The 27,482-nt window shown below is 32.6% G+C and overlaps 2 protein-coding genes across 2 annotated transcripts; one reads left to right on the top strand and one right to left on the bottom strand.

Annotated features, from left to right (window-relative positions):
• The first annotated feature begins 3,845 nt into the window (after positions 1–3,845).
• LOC111639117 (calcipressin-2-like) lies at positions 3,846–21,788 on the top strand. Its single transcript, XM_023384897.1, has 4 exons — positions 3,846–4,107; positions 20,610–20,783; positions 20,863–21,040; positions 21,117–21,788. The coding sequence occupies exons 1-4, from the start codon at positions 3,958–3,960 to the stop codon at positions 21,269–21,271; spliced, it is 657 nt and encodes a 218-aa protein (XP_023240665.1). The 5' UTR covers positions 3,846–3,957; the 3' UTR covers positions 21,272–21,788.
• Positions 21,789–22,951: 1,163 nt separating this feature from the next.
• On the bottom strand, positions 22,952–27,482 carry LOC111639118. The gene is made up of 4 exons (XM_023384898.1): positions 27,348–27,482; positions 25,201–25,275; positions 25,004–25,141; positions 22,952–23,192 (listed from the first exon to the last, which is right to left on the bottom strand). Exons 1-4 carry the CDS (start codon positions 27,382–27,384, stop codon positions 22,990–22,992), a joined length of 453 nt encoding a protein of 150 aa, XP_023240666.1. The 5' UTR covers positions 27,385–27,482; the 3' UTR covers positions 22,952–22,989.

Genomic DNA, 27,482 nt, shown 5'->3' with positions numbered 1-27,482 from the left:
TTTTTTCATTCGACTATTCAAATTTTTAATAAACCAATCAAAAACTTTTAAAAATGAAACTTACAACTATAGATAAAACTGTCCAAGCGCCATTTTGAAAAATTCTGTTTCAAAATGGTGCCTTTAACCATCTTTAATAAAATTCGCACACTTTAAAAATTAATTAAATTTTAAATTATTTCTACATTTTAAAACTAAATTTAGATATTATTTAAAATTACATATTGTTTAGTGGACAAAAAAATGGCGTCGTTCTGGGTCTTAAGTTTTGATGCATTTCCATAAATCCAAGTAAATTTTAATAAATTCTAATTAAATACATTTATTTAAGTGTTTAAACACGATAAACAATGTAAAAGATTAGTTTCATATAACTCAATGGTACAAAATGGCGGCCGCCATCTTGTATATTCGTGGACACCAAGACTTATAATTCATTTCTATGGACAGAAAACTAGAGTTTATATGGCGATACTTTTAATAGAAGGTAGTATTTTAGTTAATTATACCTTTCTAGAACATATTATGCTTTATATTTGAAGGGTTTACAACGAGATCAATGCAGAGCACCTTCATTATCGGGGAGGATAAGAATATACATTATTAAAGAAAATTTACAGGTTAAATGAATTAAATTTAATTATTTTTACATAAAAAATCATTTTCTTTCTTCAAAAATATAATACATTTATATAAAACAATTAAATATTAATTAAAATAACGATTTGAAACATGTTAAGCCACCGATAGTTGTTTCTCTTCAACTAGGAATATGGCGCATAATTAGTCGATTAGATGCTATATTTGTATAAAAATATCTATTTTTAGACATTACAATGCTTTATCTACGTTGGCCCGTATCATAATTTAAATAAAAAGTGATAAAATTTCAAGAAATTCAGCCAAAAAATTGCCCCCAACGTCTTAATAATCTTGAGCTTCTTTACAGATATTTAGACTTATCTCTTCTCTTTCATCTTTAAAGTTGAGAAGAATAGGAGTGTAAACGTTAAGCTTATTTTCAGATGTGGTTAAAAGTAACTCCTTCTGAAGACAAATCGAGTGTTCTAAATTCTATCAGAGGTGAGAGCGTATAGTAAATTATTTAAAGATATAAAGAACTAGACTATCTTGATAAAACAACTCCTCTAAGCCTCTTAAATCATTTATATAAACAACAAATTACTGAAGATCTTCGAAACTTTTAAAGTGTCATAAACAAGATTTGAAAAAAAATGCTCTTTATGGACGTTTATTATCAGAGAAAAATTGATTTAAATCTATTGTTTTTTTTTTATTGTTTACATTTAATCTTGATTTATGTAACCAAGAATGTAAAGTTGATGCGTTTAGTTTTCTTCCTTCTCTGTTTAAAAGCTTTCTGATGGATCCATGTATTACTTAATTTTACTGTAGTCTAACGTGGCTCTTTGCCAGAGTGTTAAATCTTTATTCTCTAGATAATCGCTAGAAATTGATACTAAAGGAGGATGTCCGAAAGGAAAAAAACGTTTTACTGCATTTCTTCTTCGACTAATACAATTATCTAGTACATTATTTAGTGTTATAACACTGCAGAAACACTTCTTTATGATTATTACAACGTTTATGTTGAGATGTGATATTGTTTGTTGGGTTTTTTTTTTTTNTCATGCTAAATCGAACGTTTTTGATACTAGATTAACTTCTAAAGTATATTTTTTTTTTTGTTTTTATATTTTTCAATATACTGTATTTATTTTGTTTGTAAAAAATAAAGAAATAATTTTTAACGATACAATAGCCACGATTATTATTTTAAAAAGTTTACATTAGGCTTAACATCGACGAAAATTCAACGCGAAGCGACACGTAATGGAGAAAAATTTCAACATTGGATAGGTTAATGTATTTTTTCGTACATAATCGGTTATCCGAAGAATAAGTTATCCGAATAACTCCAGTTCCCAATTGATTCGGATAAACGACGCTCTACTGTATTTAGTACATGTTTTAATGCAAAAATATTTAAATAATATGTATATTTAACATAGATACACACCGATCTCTCAGCTACCAATAATTGTAACGATGCGAAAGTGGAGTGATAAATATTTCTGCCACTTCGAGCACTGCAGTCGCTTTGAGGCGTAAGTTTTGCTATGCAGTCACCTGTAAACATTTAAAATTCTTTTTTAAAAGTGAAATTTTACTCATTTTTAAAGGATTGTTTATAAATACTGATTTAATTCTCGTTTTATTTAGCGGGCTATAATAAAGCTAATTTTTATAATTAGATACGAAGCAATTTGGCTTGCGATAGGCGATCAGGCCGCCATCTCGTGAGAAATTTAATATGTAGAAATAAATAAATTTTTAATTTAAATTTAGGAGACAGTGTTACGTTTTATTGTATCACTGCGTAGATACTATTGTATTCTATCCTTAAGCCTCATTTAGTATGATACGGCTGTTATACCATTGACGCTTCAGTAAGAGCGGAAAATTTCTAAAATTGACCACTGCGGACTTTCGCGCTGCTAGCGGCAAGAAAACACAATAATTGTGAGAAACAATACAAAACTCGAAACGATAAAGACATTTAATTAATTCTCGCCGTTGTTTATGGTAATTGCATAAGGGAGAAGTAATTCGAATGGCATTCCATAAGCTATGAACAATATTTTACTTAACATTCACCCGTAGCACATGTGAATTATGCACATGATACGTATTTTTGCCGCTCGCCGCTCTACAGTCCGCAATGATAAGTTTTACCACCAAACTTTTCGCCGCGAAAATCTACTCTGCATATCCTGGATAATTCTATATACAGTGACAACTCATTAAGGGTTGCAGTGTCCTAATTTCACAACTATCGCCTTTAGGCTCGACATACAATTTCGTGAATCTAAATGGCTTTACGATTGAATTTCATTCAAATTTCTAGCAATTGTCAATGCAAGAAATTACTATTGAAATTAGTAGTTGCTGTGTCGTCTCAACACAAATCTTCCAATTCCCGAGTGGATAAAACTACTGAAAACTGGTCGCGGGTTTGCGCCTAACTAGCCATGTGGATTTTTCCGGGTTTTCTACACCTAAATAAAAGAAATTTTCCCAAAAAAATTCTCTCGGGAGGCATCTTCTCCTTGGAAAATCATTCATGTGTTGCGTTGTTTGATACCAATCCAATTCAACCCCTCTGAGGATCCACATAGTCAAAAATAAATAAACAAATACAATCGCAGTAATGTTGAGCGCCATTCTGTGGTCATTTTCGGAACAACTTATATACCGCCATTTTAGTTTATCACCTAAATAATTTTCTAAAATAAATAAAGATCAACGAAAAAAAAAAATATATATATATATATATGTATGTATAATGTAGGGACTAAGATAACTTATAATTCTAATATCCAGCTAGTTATAAAATCATTTCTATGGTTNTATATATACAGTAGTTAATTTTTATTATAATTAAGTGAAATTGCGATGTAATTGATGAAGTAATTTAAACAAACAAGAATATCGAAATTTAAAAATTAATTAATATTAAACTTTTAGTTAATAAATATTAGCATCAGAAATTTAATAATTTCAATTAAGAACAAGAAAACTATAAAATCGCCATTATATATTTATATATGTTTCACCTAACGACTTCCAGAGGGCACTAAAAAATCGACAATATTGTTAGCATTTATTCTTTTAAAACGGCTCATAATATAATCACGTATTAATAATTATTTATTTAAAAATTTACTATATTTATATTCGACCATTAAAACTCGAATTCGTTATTTACTTTCGGGTTAGGGTTTTTTTTTATGAAATTGATCATTTAAAATAATTTTCCGGCAGGGGGCATCTTGTGCACCTTTTAAAATGGTGGCCGTATGATGCCGGAGACAGAAAACGTTTAGGTATTTAGTTGAGAATAGAAACAATATTAAGTATTTTCAAGAGAAGAGAATGAAACTATTCGACATATTACCAAAAACTATGGATTTCGAAAACATAACAACAGATTTCGAGGAAAATGGAACGGAATTGGAAGACATTCCCACTTCTTTAATTATAACTAATGTAGACATCTCAGTCTATAATGATGAGGAGCAAAAGGTAAGTGATAGCGACTTTCTCCCCTTATTTTATTAATAATTCGACGTAAATCAAGCTTTTAAATGACCCATTTAACTGACAAACACCATTAACTCCCTTTTAAAAGTGTTGTCAGAGGAAATTACCAAATATTTTGCATTTGGCAGCCTTCTTCAGCATCAAAGTGAACATATTTTAACCTTTTAAGGCATTTTATATAATAAAAACTACATAATTCTTCTTTATATGTCAATGATGACCACCTACAACTTTGGAGTGTGTTGCAGTGAAGTGTACTTTTAAGGGTAATGAGTGAGATGCAATGAAGAGTACTTTAAGGTTAAAGGTGATGAGTTTTTTGCTTAAATTGAAGTCAATTTACCAAATTTTGGCTTGTTTATCATGCTAATTTCTTGCATTTTTGCCTTTTTTAAGGTGTAAGTGAAATAGTAATAATGATGGTGTTTGGTTTGGGTTTTAGTGTGGCTGCAGAGATCATTTGATGATGCGCTTGATGCATGCTATTTTTAGAATAAGAAAACCCTTATTTTTTCAATAATTTGACATAAATTAAGTTTAAATGACCTGTTTAACATTTCATTTAACCAACAAACACCATTAACTCCCTTTTAAAATGTTGTCAGAGCAAATTATCAAATATTTTGTACCTGATAGCTTTCCTTGTCATCAAATCAAACATATTTTAACATTTTAAAGCATTTTACATAACAAAAAATGCATAATTCTTTATATGTGAATGATGCAATCTACAACTTTGCAGTGAAGTCTACTTTAAGGGTGTTGAGTGATCAAAATTTGCTTAAATAAAACTAAATTTACCAAATTTTGTTTATGTTGCTAATTTGTTGCAATTTGTCCTTTTTAAGTATAAGTAAAGTAGCAATGACGATGTTTGGGTTTTAGTGCGGCTGCAGAGATCATCCGGTGATGCGCTTGATATGTGCTATTTTTAGAATAGGCTGCTTGAATATAAAGAAACATCATTTGCATACATGTGAAAGTTTACTAGAATTACTTACAAAAGCAAATATTATTATAAAGCTATTTTAATCATGTTTATCTGAGAACTAATTTAATTATATTAGAGTTAATTAATTGAGAATGTATTATTCTTGTCTAAAACTACAATGAAGAAATGAATTTATGTAATGAAAATATTCAATTTCTACAATTCTAAATCGTTTGTAAAGCTTGCATTTAAGTGTAGTCTTACTTTTAAGTTGTATTGTACAAGATCTTGCAGTTATACCTGTTTTGCAGCCTAAATCTGTAATAAATTATACATTTGAACTTCAGGTAATGAAGTCTGAGATCTACCAATAATAAGAAATAGATGTGTAGAAAGCTATTGTCGGGTAGGTTTTCAAACCATTCTGGTTCATCATCAGCTGGTTTTAGAATGAAATGATGATGAATAGATTCTTAAACTAAGTGACGATGAGACAGAATGGCTTGTAAATATTCTCTTGATGATGATGCAAGCTTCTGTTCCTACCCGGAGTCTGTTTTTTGTTGTAATTAGTGTATGGAGTCATTAGTTTGTTTAATTGATGCATCATAATGTTTTAAATGATTTAATGATGATGATTACTTTATTAAATGGTTCTTGAAGTAAAGATGAATGTTTTTACCTCTAGAATTTTTAAATTAGCAAGTTTACAGTCTATACTTACCTTGTATATTCAGATTTAGACAGATCTTTACTTTTATTTCATAAAAAAATTATTATTTTAAAAAACCTCTTAATTATGTGAAAAGCATCTAATTTATTCCATTTGTTTGATGGTGAAATAAGAATAATTCATGCACTTTTTTAAAAATATTCTGTTCTTACTAAATATAATTTTAGTAAATTAAGTACAAATGATCTAATTTACAATTAAAATTAAAAATAAATTATAATAAGACTATATAAAACTTTTTATCAGAATCTATTTTTAGTCATTTTAATTATTTTTAAAAACACTTTTAATAAAATTTCATTAAAAGAAGAGGTTTTTCTATAAATATATTTTTTTTTATTTGTACATTTTGTAATTTAATAAATTTTTAAACAATGTTTATTTCTGTTGATTAACAAAAATGTTTATATTTATGATTACAATTCTTTATTTTTGTGTAATGATGTCGTGCAGTCATTACTCAAGATCCCGTGTCTATTGTGGGTTCAGTTAGGGACACAATGGGATGACTAGGCGGAGAGGAACAAACCCGACACATCCGGATCAATCATCCAAAATAATTTCTGCGGTATTTCATCCGACTCGTCGGAATTTGATTCTGGGTCCCCGGAGTTGTGCACCAACACCTTAACCACTCAAAATCAAGCTGTAAATGTTATATTGGTATGGTTATGATTTTATTTAAACTTCATAATTTGTATGCGACAATTCTCCTAATCCTCTTGGCCTAAATAAGTATTGGTTAAACAAAGTCATATATAAATGTTGAATACATGTATATTAACAGAGAGTCAATCTAATAAGAAATTATACTTTTACTAGTGTTACTTTAGACACAAAATCAAATTTTTTTAGTGTTATTTCTGGCTTCTATTCAAGTACAGACTCATTTAAAATCTGGAACTTTACTAACCAACAAGAGACCACTTTCCTCGCCTTCATGATTATATACATATGTCACTAAAAGGTAAAAGTTTTTTGTAACAAATGATTAGCGTGCTGTCTATCACTATATTATAGATATTTTTCATGATTATAATAATTAATGTTCTTGAAGTAAATTCTGTATTAAAAATGAGCTAGAAAGGCTCAAAAACACTGTTTATGAAATGACTTAAATACAACTAACTTTTTCTTATCAAGACAGAAGCTCTTAGACTGTTTGATTATCCAATTTTTATGAAAAAAAATGTTTTTTGTACAGCAAAATTAATGAGACTCGGAGGATATTATAGGATAGATGCTGCTTACATAAATAGAATTTAACAACCCCTTGCTGCATTGCATCATTCTGTATCCTATCCGCCGATCTCATATGACTCGTCACTCGGATTCAAATGGTTATCTGTTATTAGCCGCAGATCAAGAATGATAATTAGAATGGTTAATTACTATTAATCGTTATGCGACATTATAAATTCAGGATTCATTATTTCCACTCCTTATCTTGCACACTAAAAAACAGTAAACAAATTCAGAAACAAACAATTGTATTTGTTTTGAGGCACTCGGTCTTACAATGCTTCATTTTTAAGGCTGCTGCCCCATCGAGTAATTAAGTAAAATATATTTTTGGTTCCCAAAAGCAGCAATTACCTGTGCTTTTGTAAATTATGTTGGGTTTTTTTGTATGAATTACAATACATTTCAGATGTTTTCTTCATTAAATTATTCTGATTCAAATATAACAAATAAGCCTATAAGATTTATAATATACTGTATTTTGGATATGAATGCAAGCAATTCACAACCCTCTAGTTGTGTAATATTTAGAGAGAGGTAAGATCAAGATGTTATATACTAGAACCATCTGAAGTCAATGAGGAAAAGGTAGAAAATTGTTTATTATTAATTATGTGTAAGGAACAAGTCTTGATGAATATGAGTGTAACAGTCAGGTTTATAAGTTCTGTTTCTAAAAGAGGTAAGAAGATTAACACTACTATGTCCTTACTGTTTTACATTTCTATGTACCATATTTACTTGCATATAAGACAAGGCTTTTATTCATTTTTCACTGCTTCAAAAACCTAGGTTGTCCTATATGTGCAAGCGAAGGATTTTTTGCGTTTTTACAATAATTTTTGTGAACCATGTATAGTTCATGCTGCCATTATAGCAGGGTGCTATCGAGGTCAGATGAATGTTGCTTTCAAAGAGATGGTCACTTAGCAATGATTATAAATGTAGTTATTTCATATTTGTTAAATTGGTATTTTTAATGAATATTTGCACTTTCCGAATCATAAAAAATAAACTTTTCCTAGTCATGTGCATTGTAATCTTTCGGTTTTACTATGTGGGTATCAGGTGTGTGGAAAAGCAATCCTCAAGAGCTGTTAGCAAAGTCATTCAGGAAATACTGCATTTCAAATTCACTCGAGGGATCAGAGGATGATGCTTTGTGGAGTGAGAGTGAAAAAGAGGAGAGTTGTAATGGTACTTCGAAGAGTCCGAGTAAACAAAAGATAACGTCAAGAAAACATGGTTGTTTGTTTGCCGTAATATGTGCATTTGATAATATTTTATTTGTGATTTAAACAAAATAAAATCAGAATTGTATTAATAAATCTAATTTTCTTTATTTTAATCTTTAAAGTCACACCTCATCCTATATGCGAGATCATTTTATATGCAAGTAAATACAGTATATACTATCCACTTGGACCTTGTTTATTAATAAGACTTATTATACTGGTGTAGTTTCTGATTATCAAAGAGAGGAGATCTAAGTCAAAGCAAAATATCTTTTTATTTTTACCTGCTTCCATTTTTTCTAATGTTTACCCTGCTATTTGAATCTTTCACTTAGCCAGAATTTTGGCTGTAGATTATTTAAAATTCAATATTAATTTTTTTTACAAGTATTATTAATAAACAAGGTCCAAGTAGATAGTATATACACAGTAGTGTTGATCTGTTTGTGTGTATGTGTAATTCAAAACAGGCTAACATTCATGGTGGCTTAAAAGTCAGTTAACCATTTCATTGATTAAACTATCAAATTTTTTTACTTTACAACTTCAAATTTTTTTTACTGTTTACAATTCATATTTTGTGTATTCGGAATGTATGATACAAAATAGTTAACACACTTTTGAACCATCCTGCATGAAAATAGACAAATTCATAAGTAATAATTTACATGTAAATATTTTCTTTTTTCCTGTAATTTAAAAAATTGATGTATTTTTATCGTACAGAATTTTTTATTTTTAGAAGCATTACGGACTAATCGTTTATAATATTTTTAGCTACATACAGATATAATATTTTTAAAATTTAAATTGTGTGTTTTGTAGATAAATATCTATTTTAAATTTATCTTTGATCTGACTTTATATGCTGTTAATATCTAAATTGCATTTGCATTCTATTTATAAATGTGTGCTGCTAAATTGTAGCAACCGACGTGCGGCTCGTTTTCAAAAATGTCCTCTTAAAATGCAGTAATTTGCTTCTTGATATCGATGTTACTGATATGTTGCAAAGTATTGTCATTTTGCAAAAATGATTGCTTAAAACAATTGCTTTTGTAATATTGTCTGTGGTTTCTCTGTGATTGTACGACATGGTAAATATTTCCAAACTATGCCCTCAACTTATGCCCTACGAGCATTAAGAGGGCTTTTATCACTTCGTCAATGCTTGGCTAAGCCCACAGTAGATTGGCTCAGGGGCAAGATATGGAGCTTGAGTCCAACCACTTTCAAATATTTGCATATTAAACTCAAAATTGAGCTTTCAGAAGGACAGGCCGACACCTTTAATGCTTTACTCCACATTATTCATTAAGATACATCCATTAATACAAATGTAACTTAATGAATTGTTTTTGTGTAAAGTTTGCTGATGTGTCATATTAAAATTAGTAAATCAAAAGCTCTTAGTAACAGTTAGTCTTTACCAATCATGTCAGATGTCATTGGATCTTCCAATTTAAGCAGTAGGAAATCCAAACATTAGTGCAGTCAGGGGTGCTGTTGTCTAACCTCATTTGGAGCTTAACAGTTTGGATCTATCTTAAATCTACTTTAGAATGAGTGATTGGCAACAGGAAAGATGTTGGGCCGTAAAATAAAGCAGACTTGGGAAAAACCACACAAAGTGAAAGTAATAATGTTTGGAAACTTTCAATTTCTCTTTCTCCGTGACCTATTTTCTTAATTAAATAATAAAACTGTTTCGACTTTTATATTCAGTTTAGTGCTTTTTAAATTGAAAACAGATAACAAAATATTAGAAATGATTTTAAAATGTAACTTCACGTTGTCATTCTCAAAATAAAATGGGAAATTTTTGAACGGCATTTTGTTTTTTCTTCGTTGCAATGTTATCCGCTATTTTATCTAAATTTTTAAATATTTTTCATATGTTTTGTATAGTTTGAAGGATGACAATAGCTGTAATTTAACAGTAAAGACATAAACAAAGTTTTTAAATTCTGCTTGAATGATATTAAATGCTCTCTAACTTCTTTACAACACTGTTTATGATCACTATATTAACTTTGCGTGGAATTTTTGTTGTATTTACCAAAATAAATGCCAGCATTCTTCAAGGTGTATGCAATTTAAGAAATTAATTTTTAAAAATTGATTTTGAAGATGTTTCTAGGCAACTTTGATCTTTGTTTTGTCGGACTAGAACAATTACAGAAACTGAAACTAGAATAGTTGCATTCGTTTCTTTAGTATTAATCATTGAGAATGGGATTGACTGCCTCGAATGTCTCGAAGATCAATTTAAAATCTTGTTTGTAACAAGAGATGGTGCCTGTGTCAGTTTTCTTCTTTATACTTCATAGAAAAACTAATCTGTTCAAGATTAGAAACTTTAGAGAGTATCTAACTTCTTAGATAATTAATTTTTTTTTTTTCATGTTTGTATTCTTTCAGAAGGAGTTTTTAAATAGTGATGCAGAAAGTTTTGATTGTTCAATTTAACTTGTTTTTCTAGATTTTTTAAAGAAAAATTCGCCTAAATAAAGGAAAATATTCAACGTGCATACTTCTCCGCCTACCACTACCCAGACAACACAAATGAGCAGTTACTATGACAATCACAATAACTCAATTGAAAAATACTAGAACTTTCCCAGAGAAGGGGAGGATGTTTGCCTCCTTTTTCTATGTATGCCTAACTGAAATAATCAAAGTATCTAATGATGCCCAGTTTAAGCCAAATTAATAGTGATTACATGTATAATACTTAATTTTTCATTATTTTATTATCTTATCTTGCTGATTGTGTTGCTCGGTTTACAACTCCGCAATCCAGTGGTGCCCAGACTTTGATTTGTGAGCCAAATTGTGTGTAAGATAGGCCACAGATATTTCATATTTACAAATAGTACACCTGTTTTTATCCATATTTCTATATCATAAGTTGGCCTGTCAAATTTATTTGCAGGCTAGAATAAGATATACCACGAGCCACAGTTTCATCTCTGCAGCACTACTGATTGTTAAAATTGAATTATGTAAGAAATTTATTCTGTCAGCTTTAAAAAATTACTGTGTTAAATTTGTGTAGAATGGTTTATTGAAGTGGCATCTCATACAACGTATGCCTTAAATGGCGAGACTATGAGCCTGGAAGCTTGACCTTACGTCATCAAATGACCTATTGTTGTAGGCTAAGAAGCCTGCATGCATTTTATGGTTACACAAAGCATTGAGAATGTGGAACAAATAACAAAAAGTTTATGAAAAAAGATAGCAGTCTCGCTTACAAAGGAAGACAATTTGAAGATAGATAAAATGATAAATGATGTGGAAGACAAACATTGAAATTTATCAGTAGAGCTGACTTCTTTGATTTGGAATGAGATGAGGAAGATGATGTAAATAAATGTAGAACAAAAAGTCTCATATTCTATTCTAGACAATGCCTTTTCTATTTTTCTTACAAGAAACATCTGAGAATGAGTTAGTAGGCTGAAACATTTAAGATAAACATTGCAATGCATTTTGTTCTGTCTTATTTCTGCTACTTTAATTTTTAAATTTGAAATTGTTTTCCTTGTTTTCAGAAGTCCATCTGTAAAAATTAAATGTCTGATTTACGTAGTCTTTAACAAACTAATAAAACATTCCCTGTGAGCTTTTCTTTGTTCATTCATTAAAGTTTATTTTTTCTGATTTTTATGTAATTTATATAGCAATACTAAAGCTTACTTCAAATCGACAGATGTATAATTATGCCAACAAAAATATAAATTAGTGTTTTACAATAATGCTTAGCTCTCTCTGAACAGCAGTTTTCACCAGAGTTTAAGTTAGCATGGAGTCCAGATGGTGTTCCAGACCAGAGAGTATGGTTCTCGGGGCTGTCGAGGAAGGAGCTGGGGATTTTTCACTAGATCCAGAGAAAACTTGAGCCAGTAGTAGTTCCTACTTCTATAAAATTAATATTAATTTTACTAAAGAAATGTTCTATGTATTTCATTTGTTAAAAGAAATGGCAGAAGGGATCCACTTATTCTTTGGCACATATGAGTTGTTTTTTTTTTTTCACTCCACTCCAATATTCTAGTCAGTGTAGAGTTGCTTGCAGGAATGACAACCGACCATAAAACTTGTGCTAAATCGGACTGTCCCTTATGCAGAGAACAAGAGTCAGCAACTCCCTTTCTAAGAGGAATTGTCAGATTTCTAATAAAATAAAGCTGCTGTTACAGCTATTGGTAATTTTTACAGTGAAAGGCATTTTGTTTTCCAAATTTCCCAAGCTCATTATTTATACAAAGAACAATTTTCATAGCTAATAACTTCACATTTTTCCATAAAATATAAATTTCTTTGACAGTTTTAAATTCCAAAAACTAACACAATTGTTTCTTTATAACATTTGAGACGTTAATAACATGATTATGCTTCCGGCGGGATGTTTGCAGAAGCCTTCATTTACTCCTTGTGTGTGTCAGGGTCGCTGTTTTAAGTATCCAGACGGTGCATCCACCGATCAATAACTTTAACCAGTTACGCAACGATATATTATGTCAGAATTTATGTTCTTCTGCTGTTTGTTTTTGAGGACATGTTCTTCTCATTTTTCTTAGAATAAGTTTCGAAACGTGGCCAACTCTTTCTGTGTATTGATCTCAAATGAGTCTTTGTCATAGTTAATAACTGGATGTCTTAAATTTCTTTAATGTACCGTGTCTTAGCATCTATTCATTAGCCATGCTGTTTAGAATGGATTATTTGTATTAGTAACTCAATCTGTACACCAAAATAGTAGATTCTATAAATTACAACTAATTATCAGTATAATTATGTCTCTTGTCATCAGTTTATTGGTATCCAGATGATATCTGATCTGTTTTTAAATTGTTTACAGCATTGTAATTGTTTTATTATTATATGAAGTGATACATAATCAGATGATGATTGTAATTAATTAATTTGATTGAAATATGCTTTGTGTATCCATTAAATGTAACTTATAATTTCTGATTTGCTATTTGGAATTCTTGTTGCATCCTTTATTTACACAATATATAACAACTTATTTACACACTACTCCACTCTATACAATTAAATTGAGGACAAAGCAGCCAAGAGGGTGAATGGAGAAGTGACAACATCAATGTCTAAGAGTGGTCTGGTAGAGGTAGCGGAATAGGTCGGACGGAGGTTAGCTGATAATCGTTAAACTGTCACTAGCAGCGAGACGAGCTAGTTGTTGACCGGCTGGCAAGGGAGAGTTAGGAGAATTTCATGCTCCTAGATTCTTTCTTCATGTGCTATTATGTGGTTGGTGGGTTTTGTTTCTCAAGCTTCACTCCACAGCTATTGTCCTCCAAACTTTGTGGAGAACAAAGTTTTTCTTCCTTCGATTTATCTAAAGAAGGAACAATTGCTTCCATTACATTCTTAATTTACACAAATATTTACATTTATTTTAATATAAATTTTATCATAAAATAAAATATTCTAAGTTTTCTTTGACTTATTTTTATACTTAATTTTTGCTAGTACAGTAGAGCATCCTTTATAATAAAAGTTCAGCTAGAATTATACAAAATTTTATTTTCAATTGTGAAATTTTAATGGTAGTAAACTTCACCCGGTGTTCGATAGAAACTAAATTTTAGCTCCATAATGGAACTGTACTTTTAAAGTGAGAAGCTTTTGTCAGCACGTTTTGTCTGTGTAGAAAGCATTATTAGTTGGGAATCTGTCACAAAAGTATTGTGGAAAAATTAGATAAGAAGGAGAGTGCTTGTAAAATTCATTTGTATGAATCACTTTTTGATTTCATTTAGAAAAATTGGGTTTCATTTTTAAGTTTAAAAAAATGTGTTGATGCTAGTTTTTAATAGATGATGATGGATCAGTTAAGCACCATAAGCATGTCAGATCAGATCTAATTTTATAAGCATATTTCTTTTTACATTGATGAAAAATTAGTGCTATTAAATCAAATTATTACCTAATAACATGTTTAAAATAATTATGTAATTACAATTTAAGTATCATTTGTCTGAATGTAGCTTTATCCAGAACTCCAAGATGAATGCTGCTATTCAAAAAGTAGCTTGATAAATCTTTGTTAATTGATAAATTTGATTTCAGATTTTTATTATTTAATAGATAAATTTAACACGAGTTATAAAAATATAACTTTAGATGGCACTTTTCGGAGAGAATGATTCCTAGGATGTAAGCCAAGCCTTGCCACTTTCAGATCAAATGTACTGTACCTTCAGATTTCATTCTCTCTATCCAAATGTCCCATTTTTCAAGTTACTCAAGTAGAAATTTTTGTGGTAATGTGTATAAAACAACAAATTAAAGTTTGTTATATTTGTATAAGAGAAATTTTGGGTGATTATCTCTACATTCTTGGATGCGAGGAAGGGGAAACCTAGCTTCTGTTTCCTTTGGATGCGAATCATCCTGTTGCATCTTTCTGTGTTTGTACTTTGCATCTTAATGGAGTAGAAATTATACTTCCCTACTGCAGCATCGGTTATATAATTTACATAAGAGATAATATATTCTAGTAGACTAAAATCTTTTAAGTATTTACATCATCAGAAGACAGTTGTTGGTTGCTTCCAATTTGAAAAAATTCTTTTTTTTTTCTTTTTAATTAAAATTTAATAAAACTTATAAAACAGGAATTTAAACTTTTTATTGCTTTTTTTTTCTGTTGGTTAAGAGAGAAACTGCAATTTTCTCTGATTAGATTACGTCCGAAAATATTCGAAGATAACGAATTCATCAAAATTCACGAACTGCGTTATCAAATGAATTAAATGAATAAATTTGAAATCATTTTAAAACTTAAGATTTCCTTTTTTTTTTTTTTTTTTTTTTTCTGTTTTAGTTTGTAATTGCCTTCAATTTTCGTCCTTTACTTTTATTGACGGACGGCAGTAGATTCTGCGCTACCGTCATCAAATACCCTTTAACTTATTATTTTGACGATTTATGGCCTATATGATGACAATAATAGGCACGGTAACGAGACACTTTTTATTTATTTATTTTGTTTTATTTTCCTTTTTCTTTTGCCAATTTTATACCTGTTTCGTCATCTTCCGTCTCTCAAATCTCTCCCCTCTATCGTTTAGATGGAGAGGGGATTTTTGAGGCAGAGGATGAGGAAGAGAGAATTCAATTCTAAAATGTATTCAAAATGATCTTGGGATATAGGATTTGGTGCCAGATTTTCTAGCTCTGACTTTATTCTGAATGGCTAATTTTGATGCCACTACATATTTATTTAATCAACTGGCAAAGTATAATTAAAAATAAGGTAATTAAAGCATCAGAGCATGATGTTTTTTTACATGTTCAAAAACATGCTCTAGTTAAAGTTCTTATTTTTAAATTGTAATTTTTTTTTAATGGAATATTAGTTTGTACTTCAGTTAGCTTTAAAGGCAAAACTTTCCTGATGCTATTGGAGTAGACAGGTTTTTAATTTCTCAATCTCTAGTTTCATCATCTTTGCATCTTCAGACTGTGATGCAGAGCATTTATCTGTTGTAGTGGTTCTCAGAAATGTATTTATTAATTAAAAGTCACTGTTAAGTGTGATAATTGATTCTGATAGTGATAAATTATTTGCCACGTGACCAGATTCTTGTCATATTTTCGAGTGGAAAACTAATGGCAAGTTGCAGAACCATTAATGGTCATAACTCACGAGAAAGAAGGCGATCGTTTTTATATAAACTGCCGACGTAGGATTTCAGAGACTTCAGACAAATCCAAAGCTCCCAATTCAATTTTTCTTCTTAAAATTAGATTTTTTTTTTATTCTATCCTTACTTGCAGTTTTGGAAGTTTTTCCTTGAATTTTTGTCTGTTTTTTTTTGTGCTTTACATTTAAGTTTATGGTTCTTTAAGAAGAAATTTTCTTTATTTAGATCTTATTAATTATAACATGCAAATTCCCTATTATTTTCCTTATTAAAAAACTGTTTATTGAGTATTTTGTTAAGCAGTTATACATGTAAAATATTAAGAATATCAGATTATAAAGACTTAAGTCTTTATAATTTGATAATTTAATAATGGTATGACTTTTAGGAAATAGGGGAACTTTGTTTTTTTTTTAGTTTACAAATTGACAAAAATCGTGACACAATTCATAGGGAATACCTTAAAAGTTGTTAGATACATTTATTTTCTTAAAATTTAGTTAAAATATTAAGATATAATCACAATTTGCAGTTTAGAATTGTGATGCGGAGGAGCAGTTTCAATTACAATGCAGTAAAACCCGGTAAACCGGAAGATCGAAGTAAATTTTCTGCTGAAATTTCGAAACTTTTTACGAAACAGAGCAGTTTAACTGTTAGTTAGGTTATTAAAACTTGTAAGTAGACAATTATTTCCGCTAAATTTTAAGAAAGTGGTCCAGAAAAGCTACCTGTCTTCAAGCTTAAGTTACACTAAAGGGATGAGTGATCACTTGTGGATATTGCTTAGCCTGATATAAAAATTTTCTTTCTAATTATACACATTTTGTGTGTATATTATTATATTGTATGTCAAAATGTAAAAAATATAATCTTGTTTCTGCTCTTAAGTACAATTAAGTAGCATTTGTTCAGAGATGCGGATCCTAATCTGTCACTTAACTGAGTTTCTATAATCAGTTTCTATATTAACAAGCATTATAATATATAATTATGTGCTTATGTTTGTTCTTATTTATAAAAATAACAAATTTTGTAAGAATTTTAAGGGTAAAATGGCCAAAACTTCAACTTTTAAATCGTCAAAGCAACTAAAATGCTTGATTTAAATGTATTTTACATTAACATTTTTTAATGTTTTAATATTTTACTAGTTTCTTTTCTAATTTAGAAATTTCTAAATTTAATTATTCAATTTTTTTTTAATTATGTATGAGTGGTTTCATTACTTAAGCATGAGCTCAATGCCGAAGGATGTCTGTTAACAGAGCAATACCCTCCAAAAAATATCGATTTTTCATGAAAAATTGACATATTAGAAGAGTTATCGAAGCTAAAACTTGAAAGAAAGTTGTGTAACGTCGTTTCCTGCATTTATTCATAACTTATATTACGAAACAACTCCTATCGTTCAAGCGTAACAAGTTAATAAGCGTAGACCAGACGTCGCGGTTACTTTACAATTTTTATACGCTTGTAGGATGTAAAATTCTCATTATGGAAGGGAATTAATTTGAAAAAAGTTTTCAGAACATTAAAAATAACTTTTTTTGATTTTATATGTTATGAGTTCAAAACGAATTTTTAACTTGAAAAATCGATTTCTCCAGCATCCCTGCATCATCTTCGCAGCATCACTAGATATTCGAAACGTAACCTTACCGGATAGTGATGACAAATTTTAGGAAAATATCGATAAATATAAGTTTTTGGGGCCTTTCTTTAATATATTAAACGACATCGTTTGGTAAAAATGGCAAAGAAAATGAAAAATATGAGCATCTTCCCATCTATCCGGAGCGGTAAGCAGTCAAGAAACGATGCGAAAATGTTGAATAATAGCATAAATGTGAAGCATAATTCGTCATATAAGGCTATGGAATCTTCCCATGAGCATTTTTCATCATATTTTCGAAGGTTTAGCGTAATCAATTTTCTCTACTCCAATTTTTTATGCGTGTGTGTGTGTGTGTGTGACGTGCTTCGTGTTATACACATAATATATATATATTTATTTATTTATATATAGATGGAAACTTTAGGAACTGTTTGCCACCTTTTTTTAACGTTTAAAATGTATAATTTGAATAGAAAATTCCCGGTTTTCTAGCATTGTATCGATGAGTCAAGGTGATTTAAATAGAACTTAACGGTAGAGTGACGTTCGTTAGAGTGTGACGTTACACATTGCGACACTTTCTCTTTCGTTCTCGCCTTTGTAAATGATACAACTGTAAGTGTTTTTATTGGAAATATCAATAAAACCGCGTTAATCCAGTTAGCAGCCTTCCACGTTCACCTTGAAAAGCGCGAGAGGTCACGGAAGTAACGTCACGCGATAACCTTTCGTCGGCGTTATTCGATGAAAATTTACAAAATTTCCTCGTTAAATCGAATAAAAAGATGTCGTCGGAACGTTTCTATAGCGTTTAATTTAAGATATTTGCTGCAAAATTTGATTTCTTTTTTGGCGTATTACCCGCACACCCATCTTCGTAGATTCGCTCGAATTCGCGCTTTAAATTGCCAGAAACGGAAGCGAATTTGGGGAATTTGTTGCCTAGAACTTGTTTTATTTTAAGAAAAATTCCCTAGTTTAATATTTAAATAGGGAATTTTTAAAACGGATTACACGCTCCAGACCAACGTTGGCATTCATAAATGGCGGTTGGAGAGGGGGTTTCGTGCCTCGTGGGGAGTTCTAGAAATTAAATTTAAACGTTTAATTGCATTTATAATTTTCATTTCTAGAAAAGACATTTTAGTCTTTTTTCAAATTGAGAAATTGAAGAAAGATAATTAGATTTTCTGGCCATTTTTCTTCTTCTCCACGCGCCAGCTCAGATGATATGGATGGGATGGATGCGGATAACGGAGATGATAGGAATCTTGTAGATAGGATGGCGTAGATGATAGGATTCGATAATAAGAATTTCGATCGAATTCCGTTTTTGGATGATGAACATTCTTCTCCCCCAAACGTTAACCTGAAGCCGAAAAATTGAAGAGGAGATCCACACTTTCTGCCGCGATTTTCGTCACTTCTGTCCACTTTTTTTTCTTAGTTTAACCCCTAAATTACGTCACGGGAAGTCGGACACGTGTATTTTATTGCTATTTTATTTTTTGGTCCAAAAATTCTGTTGTTTGAACTTGAATTCCGAAAATCGATGCGATTAAAATTCGCGCATCGATCCTCTCGAAGTTCAATGTAATTCCTGGCGTTTTTTAATGTTGTTTTTGATAAAAATAACTCAATTAATATTTATGAGGCGTTTTTTTTGTTATTTAATTCGAATTTAATGGAATTGGAACCGAATTAAATCGATATTTCGGGTGTTAAGTCTAGCAAGTTAGTGGTAGGTCACAGGGAAACTCCTGTCTGCTATGAAGTTTCTGAATTGAAAAATTTATAGTTACTGACAGAATGTTTACAGATTGATGCTGGAGGATGTCTTTTGAGGGATCGGGAATATTTTCCCCCTTCCCACCGCATCAGATGCTCCTGAAGATAGTTTCGGTTATTGCTTCCTTTCCTTCTACGTGAATTATTCATGCTAAAGTTATATAAAATTTAAAGGATGAGAATCGTATAGGATGCTCGAAATTGTATCTTTTACGAGCCTTCTAAGGTGTTCAAGCCGGGGAGAAGTTCTGTGAAGGATCAATAACGTGCTGCTTTTTTGAGAAGCGAGAGCTCTTTTCTCCCTAATTTTATATGAAAATGCGAGAAAATGAAGCTTTGCGTGACTTTTTAGACCCTCTTTTGTTAAATAATTAGCATAGAAAGAGCGATTTTGACGTAAGAGTAACGGTTGGAAGAAGCTGGAGCAATGTGAGGAGTTGAGGGACGGTTCGGCTCGTATCGCGTTGGAAGTGATTTCAGCTAGTCGACCGCGAGCTACTTTATCCCACGCTTAAATGGGGAGTTCCTAGCTGGAAGTGAGGGGAAAATATTTAAATCTGAACGGAACTTTGCCGGTTTAAGTGTTACCTTTCAATTTTAAGCTTTATTCTTCTGTTTGGAATAATAAGTTATCTTTTGTTCGATGATTAAGTTTTAGATGGAGAAAGGAGGAGTCACGCCATACGATCATCAGACAATCACAAGAAATGTTGTGATTTTCGGTTTGCATTTTTGTCTCGAATATCTTCATGAAATCTGCTGGAATAGCGCGACCTTTTCCTCCATTTTTATCGATTTTCTTTCAATTTACAACGTCGATTTTCTTCAATTTTCTTTCTCTAATTAAATTACATCTGTGAACGTCTTAGTTTCAAAGCTTCTATGTAGGTATTGAGTTGACAAGGTGGCATGGAAGCTTTGATACTTCTCTATAACTCTTACGAGTACATAAGTGAGAGTTGTGGATTGGTGTAGGAGATGCAAGCAGGTGTAATTGTGCTCTTCTAGTCTTGTGGTAGGTTTGGGCAGTGTAAATTGTGCACTTCTAGGTTGGTGGAAGAATATATGGTGCATATTAAGTTGTACGACACTACAAAGACTTAAATTCTGCACCCTTAAGAGTGTGAGAGGTAAGGACAAGTGTTAATTGTATGTACTGTACCTAGCGAGAAAACTTGCCTATGCATTTACATTTAAATTATAGAAACGTCATTACAACTTCTTATTAATTAGATTTTTGTATCGTCGACAGGCTCGGTTCGAAGCTCTGTTTCGCCATTTCGAAGAAGAAGCGACATTCCAATACTTCAAAAGTTTTCGTCGTGCCCGCGTCAATTACAGCAGCCCCGCATTTGCAGCTAAGGCAAGAATCCAGTGTCACAAAAAGCAAATGGGTGATAGTATAATGAACTGCTACTTTGCGCAGGTAAGGAAAACAAAAAAAAACACCCCTCCCCTCCTACCGCTTCCTAGTGAATTTCCGGTCTGACTCTTCGCCCTTCCAGCCTAAAACCGACACGAAAGACTCGGATTCGTCGGATTCCTACCTACAGCCACCATCCCCCGTGCGCCAGTTCCTCATCTCTCCTCCAGCATCACCACCGGAAGGATGGGCTCCCCATCCGGAAGCCGAACCCACCGTCAATATGGATCTGTTGGCTGCCATAGCGAATTTAGGACCAGGTAAGCTTCCCTCCTGTCCATCTGTCTGTCCGTCGATCTTATTTTTTAAAAAAAAAACAAATCTGCCCTGTTTTAGGAGAAACCCACGAACTTCACCCACCTTCGGAATCTCAGCCGGGTATCGTCGTACATGTCTGCGAAGATCAACAACCACCCCCTGGTCCTAAGTTAAAAATAGTGCAAACTAGATGCCCCGAACGGTCATCGTCTACAGATTCTGATTCACCTTAAGGGGAGGCGTCGTCACGTTTTGTCCACCCCGTCCATCGTATATTTTTGGTTTTTTCTGTTTATCCCTCTCCTCCCTTCCACCTTCGACTGACGATGAGGATGGCGACGACGATGAGAGTTAGGAGAAATTTATCCATGTACACACACGAATAATATAAAAAAATATATATACATATATATATTTTTCTTTTAAAAAAAAAATCACTATTTTTGTCGGAAAGTGGAGAACTTTATCGATTCCCCCCTGAGTTAAGGCATTAAAAAAGTAAAAATAAATGAAGACAACGATTTATTTTCATCCTCTCCTCTCTCCTCTTCCACTACGATGAGGAGTAATACAAATTAGAGGAACGAAGTAGTAGTTCTGTTGTCTCTAAATATATAATTATATACATATATATATATATAAATTGGTGATAATTCGGATGTAAAGTTTGTTATTTATTCAGTGTTTATGTATAGATCTACATTGGATAAAAATAAACCATGGTAGAATTTAATCTCCTAGTCGACGTTGTGTGATGCTCATTATTCATTCCGACTCATCACCATTTTTCTGCTACTTAAACGAGTTTTAATGCGAAAAATTATGTAGTAATAAGCCGTGTAATTATGTATCGCGCGTATTATCGATCGAGGTGAGGCACAGACTTTATTATCTTATCGAATTTACAGACGTCGGATGTAATTCCGTTTCCGAAATTAAGTAGAAATTCGCTTCCATTTTCTAGAAATTCATTTATTTCGGGTGGTTTTTGTAAAATGTTGGATGTAGAAAGCGCCGAATTTATCCATTAATGGATAGGAGAATTAGAGTATTTATTGCTGTGGTTCGTGGTGGTGATGAAGGGGGATTTATGTGCGCGGTTCCAAGCGAATATGTTGAATGTTTTCTGTTCAGAAATCCTGTTTTTATTGATGCTCAATCACCTTAGACACTAGTGCAATTACTAGAAGACAATTGCTTGAAGGATGCTCTCTCGTCGAGAGCGAGAGAGGAGGATGTAGATGAAGTAAGAGACGGTTGAAAGCGCGAGAAGAAATTACACGTTTTACTTAATGACGGTGATTTTGATAACGTTTTCGTGCATCTTTAAAGCCATTCCCTCAATCTTGATGCAAAAATTCTTCCTACTTTACGTTATTTTTTACGTCACCCTCTTCATTATGGTAAATCCCACTCGAAACTTTAAAAGAATGGAGGAATTTTTAATTGTTTAAGTAAGAAAATTAACTAGAAACAAATTTTATTATTTATCATTTACAATATTTCAATTAAAACTAAGATCTGCGGGTATATATATGTGCAGAGAATAACAGGAAACACGTCACTGTACAGCATGAAATTTAGCTGCAGTGCCCCAACAGATATTAATTCAACTCTTGGCATTGATCTTGGAATATTTAGTAACAAAAACTCATCAATTATCCGCGTGTTACGCGCGTTATTTAACACAAACATTTTAAAATCCGTCGAATTCTCGGTGACGTATCGATCTAAAAATTCCATCTTCCCGTACAATATTTCGATTATGAAAATACAAAAGAAGAGAAAGGGGGAAAAAACTGAAAGTATAAATGGAAAGAATCTTCGCTTTCTCACGAAACAGCTTAATATTTATAATGCGTGACGTTAGGGAATTGGTCGCTCAAGTAACATTTAGTTAATGGAAGTAAAACCCACCCCCTCCCCTCTGTGCCCTTTCTTGGAATCTCTATCAAAAATCGAAGGTGTCTGCATCGAAATTATCATCATCCTGACGAATAGGAGCGTCGTTTCTACCCTCCTGTTGCCTGTTTGCGGTTCCATCGTGCGCTCTTGATGGCCAAGGTTGGTTGTTATTCTTCTCTCTGCCCGGTTTGTACACGTAAACCGGGGTGTTGTTCGAGTTGTGAATGGATGGTTGGAGAGTGTGATCACCTGCAACGAGTAAAAGATTAAATTTCTGAACTTCTCTAGCAGCGGAATGGCGCTAAATTGCCACTCTTGCTGCTTCCGTAACTGTCTTAACCTATTTTAGGTCTGTTTGCGTACTTAATTTTAGTAGGAACTGGTAAATTTATAGTAGTAGAATAAGTAAACTTTGTTGGAATCTATGTAAACAACATCAATAGCCTCTAGGATTCTCTAAATGTCATATAGAATGTACATCAAACCGCTGCAACGCGAGTGAATGATGGCAGTGAAAATCGATATTGACTATTTAATGTGTCCGAAAATATCTATAGAGGATGTAAGGTCGAATCGTTCCGCTACTGGAATGTAGAGCGAGAAGAAATATATATATATACGCAGATAAATTCTACCACCAGAACGAAAATTCGATACTAGAGAACTTCAAAAATTGCCAAAGTTCGAACTTTTTCAGTTGAAAATGGTTGTGTGTGTGTGTGTTGGAAAAACGAGTGTTACGCCGCTTTTTTAATGCTCTTCGTGCTCATAAGTCCGAATATTTATCGCATCCACTGCTCTTGCCTGTTCTTTAATGGTTTTCTAGATGCTTCAACGTGCATCGAGATGTAGATCTTTAATCGAGTTACCTTCTGGAGGCGATTGTTTATCTTAAAACGTAGCCTCTTGCAGCAAGTGTTTGCACATTAGCTAACAAGATTATGACTAAAATCTCTTTTTAGTCTCGTCCTCTCTTGTGAGAAAAGCATTGTTGGGATTCTTAAGCTGTGTTCCTTTTTCTAGACTTATCGATTCTGATGGAAAACGAGTGGTGGAGTTGAAAGGGAAAGCGTGGAGTTCCGCATCACTAAACTAATTTTAGTAAATATTTTTTTTCTGGAAATACAAGGCTTGGCACGAAACGGTCTTCATTCTCCTTTTCTTGATGATGATTTCTTTAAGATTTATCCATGGAGGAATGTTAAAATGGACTCGAATATTTAAACAATTACGTCCGTGCTTTCCATTTAAGAAATGGATTTTTATAGATGCTCGAGTGTCGCCTCTTCGTCTCTGTTTTCTATTAAATGGAGCTTCAAATTCTTCTCTCGAATGAACATTTTTTTCTATCAGATTCCTCCACAATTACACTGCGTTCGCAGCACTCTCGAGCGAAAATGGAAAAAGTGTGTGATGACGAGAAGACGAGTCGTCGCTCCATTGACGTCACTGCTGTCTCCAACAGATGACAATCGATGAGCAATGGCAGACGAAGGGGAGGAGAAGACTTAATGGAGCCGTAATTAATGCGCAAATTAACTTTGCTCTAACAATTTGCAGCTGAATCGGCAGTTTTATCCATTTGTTCCTGATGGAAACGACTCGAGATTGTTCATGATAAAGGTAACGAATACTAAAAGAATCCCTTATCGCTCTTATATGGTGACTAAACTTTATTATATTTCTGGAAATATTAGACAATGACTCTTAGAAATTTAAGAAGTATCGACAATATTCCTCTTTAGAAAAGCGAAAAGATAAACTGAAGGGGATCGTCTTTAACTGTTTAAGCGTGATAAACGGGATTGGCGTGTGGTTTGATAACATTATCTCCGTGTTAAATCGCGTGGTATTTCGATTGTGAAGCGAGTTTGAGCCTTTGAATTTATATATCTATACTTTTTCAGTTTATCTTACTCGTAAAAGGAGTCAGAGTTCGATTTCTAGCTTAATTTTGACGATCCCTAAGAAAGAAACCGTGTTGAAGAAGATCGAATATCATATTGCATGGAAAATATCGTTAAGATAACGTATAAGAAAGGTGGAATAAATGACGCTACCTTTTAGTAATTGGTGCCTAGAATAGAATTGACTAGGCACGGTTCTGCATAGAGGATCCTCTGCATCCTTGGACATTCTTCTGCTGGATCTCATCTGAATCTTCGGTAACCATACTTCATCCAAGTCGAAATCGAATCCTGAACAGATAATAGTTATCGAAATATGAGAGGAGGAGGAGAATATCCATGGCACTTACCTGTTGGTATGGATCGTCGCTTGATAGGGCCCAATCTCTTCTGTTCTGTTCCTGAGGGATGTGAAGAATCGGAAGCTGAAAATATAAAATGTCTTGATCAGTATATTGTCATTAATGAGTACAAAGAACTGGGAGCTTTAATTTGATAAAATGGGCCTGATTGTCTTCCAGTTAGAGCAGCCTCTATCGGATCCGAGCGAGCAACCCTGGAAATTAAGAATTATTCATACCGGATATATCAGGTTCCGTTCCTCACATATCCGGTAATCCCCCCTTTGTTGGCCTGACCCAACCCACGATGGGTATAGAAAAAACGCTTAGTACTTATGCGACAGAACGAGTAAAGGGATGATTATGGGATCTAATTTTTTTGCATATTAAATTTTTATATGCTCGGTCCTGTAGACCGATGGCATCTTAATGAATGAATGGATCAAATTACCAAACACTAGTGAAGTCGCGGGTTCGCGTGGAGTTTTTCCGGTTTTCTTCGTATGTACAATACCTAAATAGGGTCGGTTTTCCATAGAAAGTCCTTCCAAAAGGTATCTATCTTGGCAAATCGCCCATGTTATGTTTTATATTGTCATCCTATTTAACCAAGATACTTTATCTTCAATCTTTATTCAATTTAAATTTTCCAAAAATCATTACTAATCGTCTTGGACACGATCTAGATTGGAGGAATAAGCATTGATGAAACGCTTTCTTTTCAGCAAGAATTACTGAACTTTATATTGATTTTGGAGATGAACTTTCTTAACGTGCCAAGAATTTGAATTTACTTTCAGTTCAGTTTACAAGAGATGACCTTGTAATTGAACTGACAAGTGAGAGCCGTTATTCAGCAGTTAACATACTCTGGCAGAATTCCGCCATTTTGGCACGGTTGTTTCCACTCTAAGTGTATTAAGAGGGCTTCATTAATCATATGTGTTTACGGGTTCGGTGGCCCACAGTTGGGGTGCCGGATGGTGAGAGAAAGCGCTTGACATGTCAGAGTGATAGGTCTTTCACGCCTCGGCCTCCATTTTGTTACTTTAACAGTCAGATTATTGTTTTGCGTGTAGAAATTTCCTTAAAGTGGGGGAAACCCCCGCTTCAACTTTTTATCGTGGGTAACATATAACTTATCACATAATTCATACGAATAAATTATAAGGGAAGATTATATTATGAAATATTAAATGTTCTTACTCTAAATGATTTAATAATGGTGCAGGGAAACCGTTCTTGGCTGTGCAAAAGTTAAATTGCAACACGTTAAATCATAATTTAGTAATGCTAAAATTACGATTTCTTTCCGAGAAGAGAGAACAAAGAATCTGAAATTTCAAGTGATTTTATGAAATTTTCAATTATGCATGCTAAACTTGGCAACTGACACTGCAATTGCACTTTAGTTTCTTTGAATCGTTTCTAAATTTATATTTCGTTATAAATTGCATTATTGTTTTTTTTATTATTATTTTATTTACAGGGGAAAAACACTACAAAATAAGGGTGAATTCACATCAGAGAAGGACAATTACTTGCTTTAATGGTGTTGTAGATGCGTGACATTCAGTTGGAGAAAAACTAAGTGTCCTGAAATTTTGAATTTTAAACGTCATCAGCGGTGAAAGTTATTCTAGAATTATTATTATATCACTTTCGATGAAAGGAGCAGCAGACAAAGAGGACGTTTCGTCTGTCTATCTTTCGAAAAGTATCCATTCCTGGAACAGGAAGGCGCCGAACAGGAAAGCTTGTACTACAATATAAACGATTTAAACAAAGCGACAGGATGAAGACCAATACAATCTTTATATAAAACGTCAGCAATAATGGCACGAGAGAGTCGTTAGATGGATCTCGCACAGGATGACCTTTTGACATTTTCTACATTTTTCGCTCCAAAGAATTTGCCTCGCTGGAAATTGTTTAGAAAAATAATTTAGAGCAAAAGCGAAAGTTGCCACACGTTTCGGTTGGCAACGAGTGTTATCGTTAATCTGATCGATCCGTTGCTTGGTTACGGTGATTCTGAAGTAACTGAATTTACAACAGGGAATTGAACATCAACCGAAATATATCCCGTCGACGTTTCTGTTCGTAGGGGGAAGTTTTTAAATCCGAGAATTTTTAAATTCCACGTTTCTACTTACCGATCCTCGAGTGTCCTTCTTGCTCTTTGGGTTTCATGAAACAATGGAGACGAGGTGTTTGTATCCGATAGTCGTTTGCATGACGATAGAAATTGGCTTTTTGAATACAGACCTGCTAAGTGAACCTGTCGTTCG

The sequence above is a fragment of the Centruroides sculpturatus genome, unplaced genomic scaffold (genome assembly GCF_000671375.1).
Source record: "Centruroides sculpturatus isolate CEXI.00-Female unplaced genomic scaffold, Cexi_2.0 scaffold1334, whole genome shotgun sequence".
Taxonomy (NCBI): Eukaryota; Metazoa; Arthropoda; class Arachnida; order Scorpiones; family Buthidae; genus Centruroides; species Centruroides sculpturatus.
This window is presented reverse-complemented; position numbering and strand designations above follow the sequence as displayed.

Coding starts and splice junctions, on each gene's coding strand:
- LOC111639117 (XM_023384897.1), top strand. CDS start 3,958: ATGAAACTATTCGACATATTACCAAAAACTATGGATTTCGAAAACATA. Junction 4,108..20,609: donor ATAATGATGAGGAGCAAAAG/GTAAGTGATAGC, acceptor TATCGTCGACAG/GCTCGGTTCGAAGCTCTGTT. Junction 20,784..20,862: donor TGAACTGCTACTTTGCGCAG/GTAAGGAAAACA, acceptor TCGCCCTTCCAG/CCTAAAACCGACACGAAAGA.
- LOC111639118 (XM_023384898.1), bottom strand. CDS start 27,384: ATGAAACCCAAAGAGCAAGAAGGACACTCGAGGATCG. Junction 25,276..27,347: donor AGAAGGACACTCGAGGATCG/GTAAGTAGAAAC, acceptor TTATATTTTCAG/CTTCCGATTCTTCACATCCC. Junction 23,193..25,003: donor TAGGCACCAATTACTAAAAG/GTAGCGTCATTT, acceptor TACTCGTTGCAG/GTGATCACACTCTCCAACCA.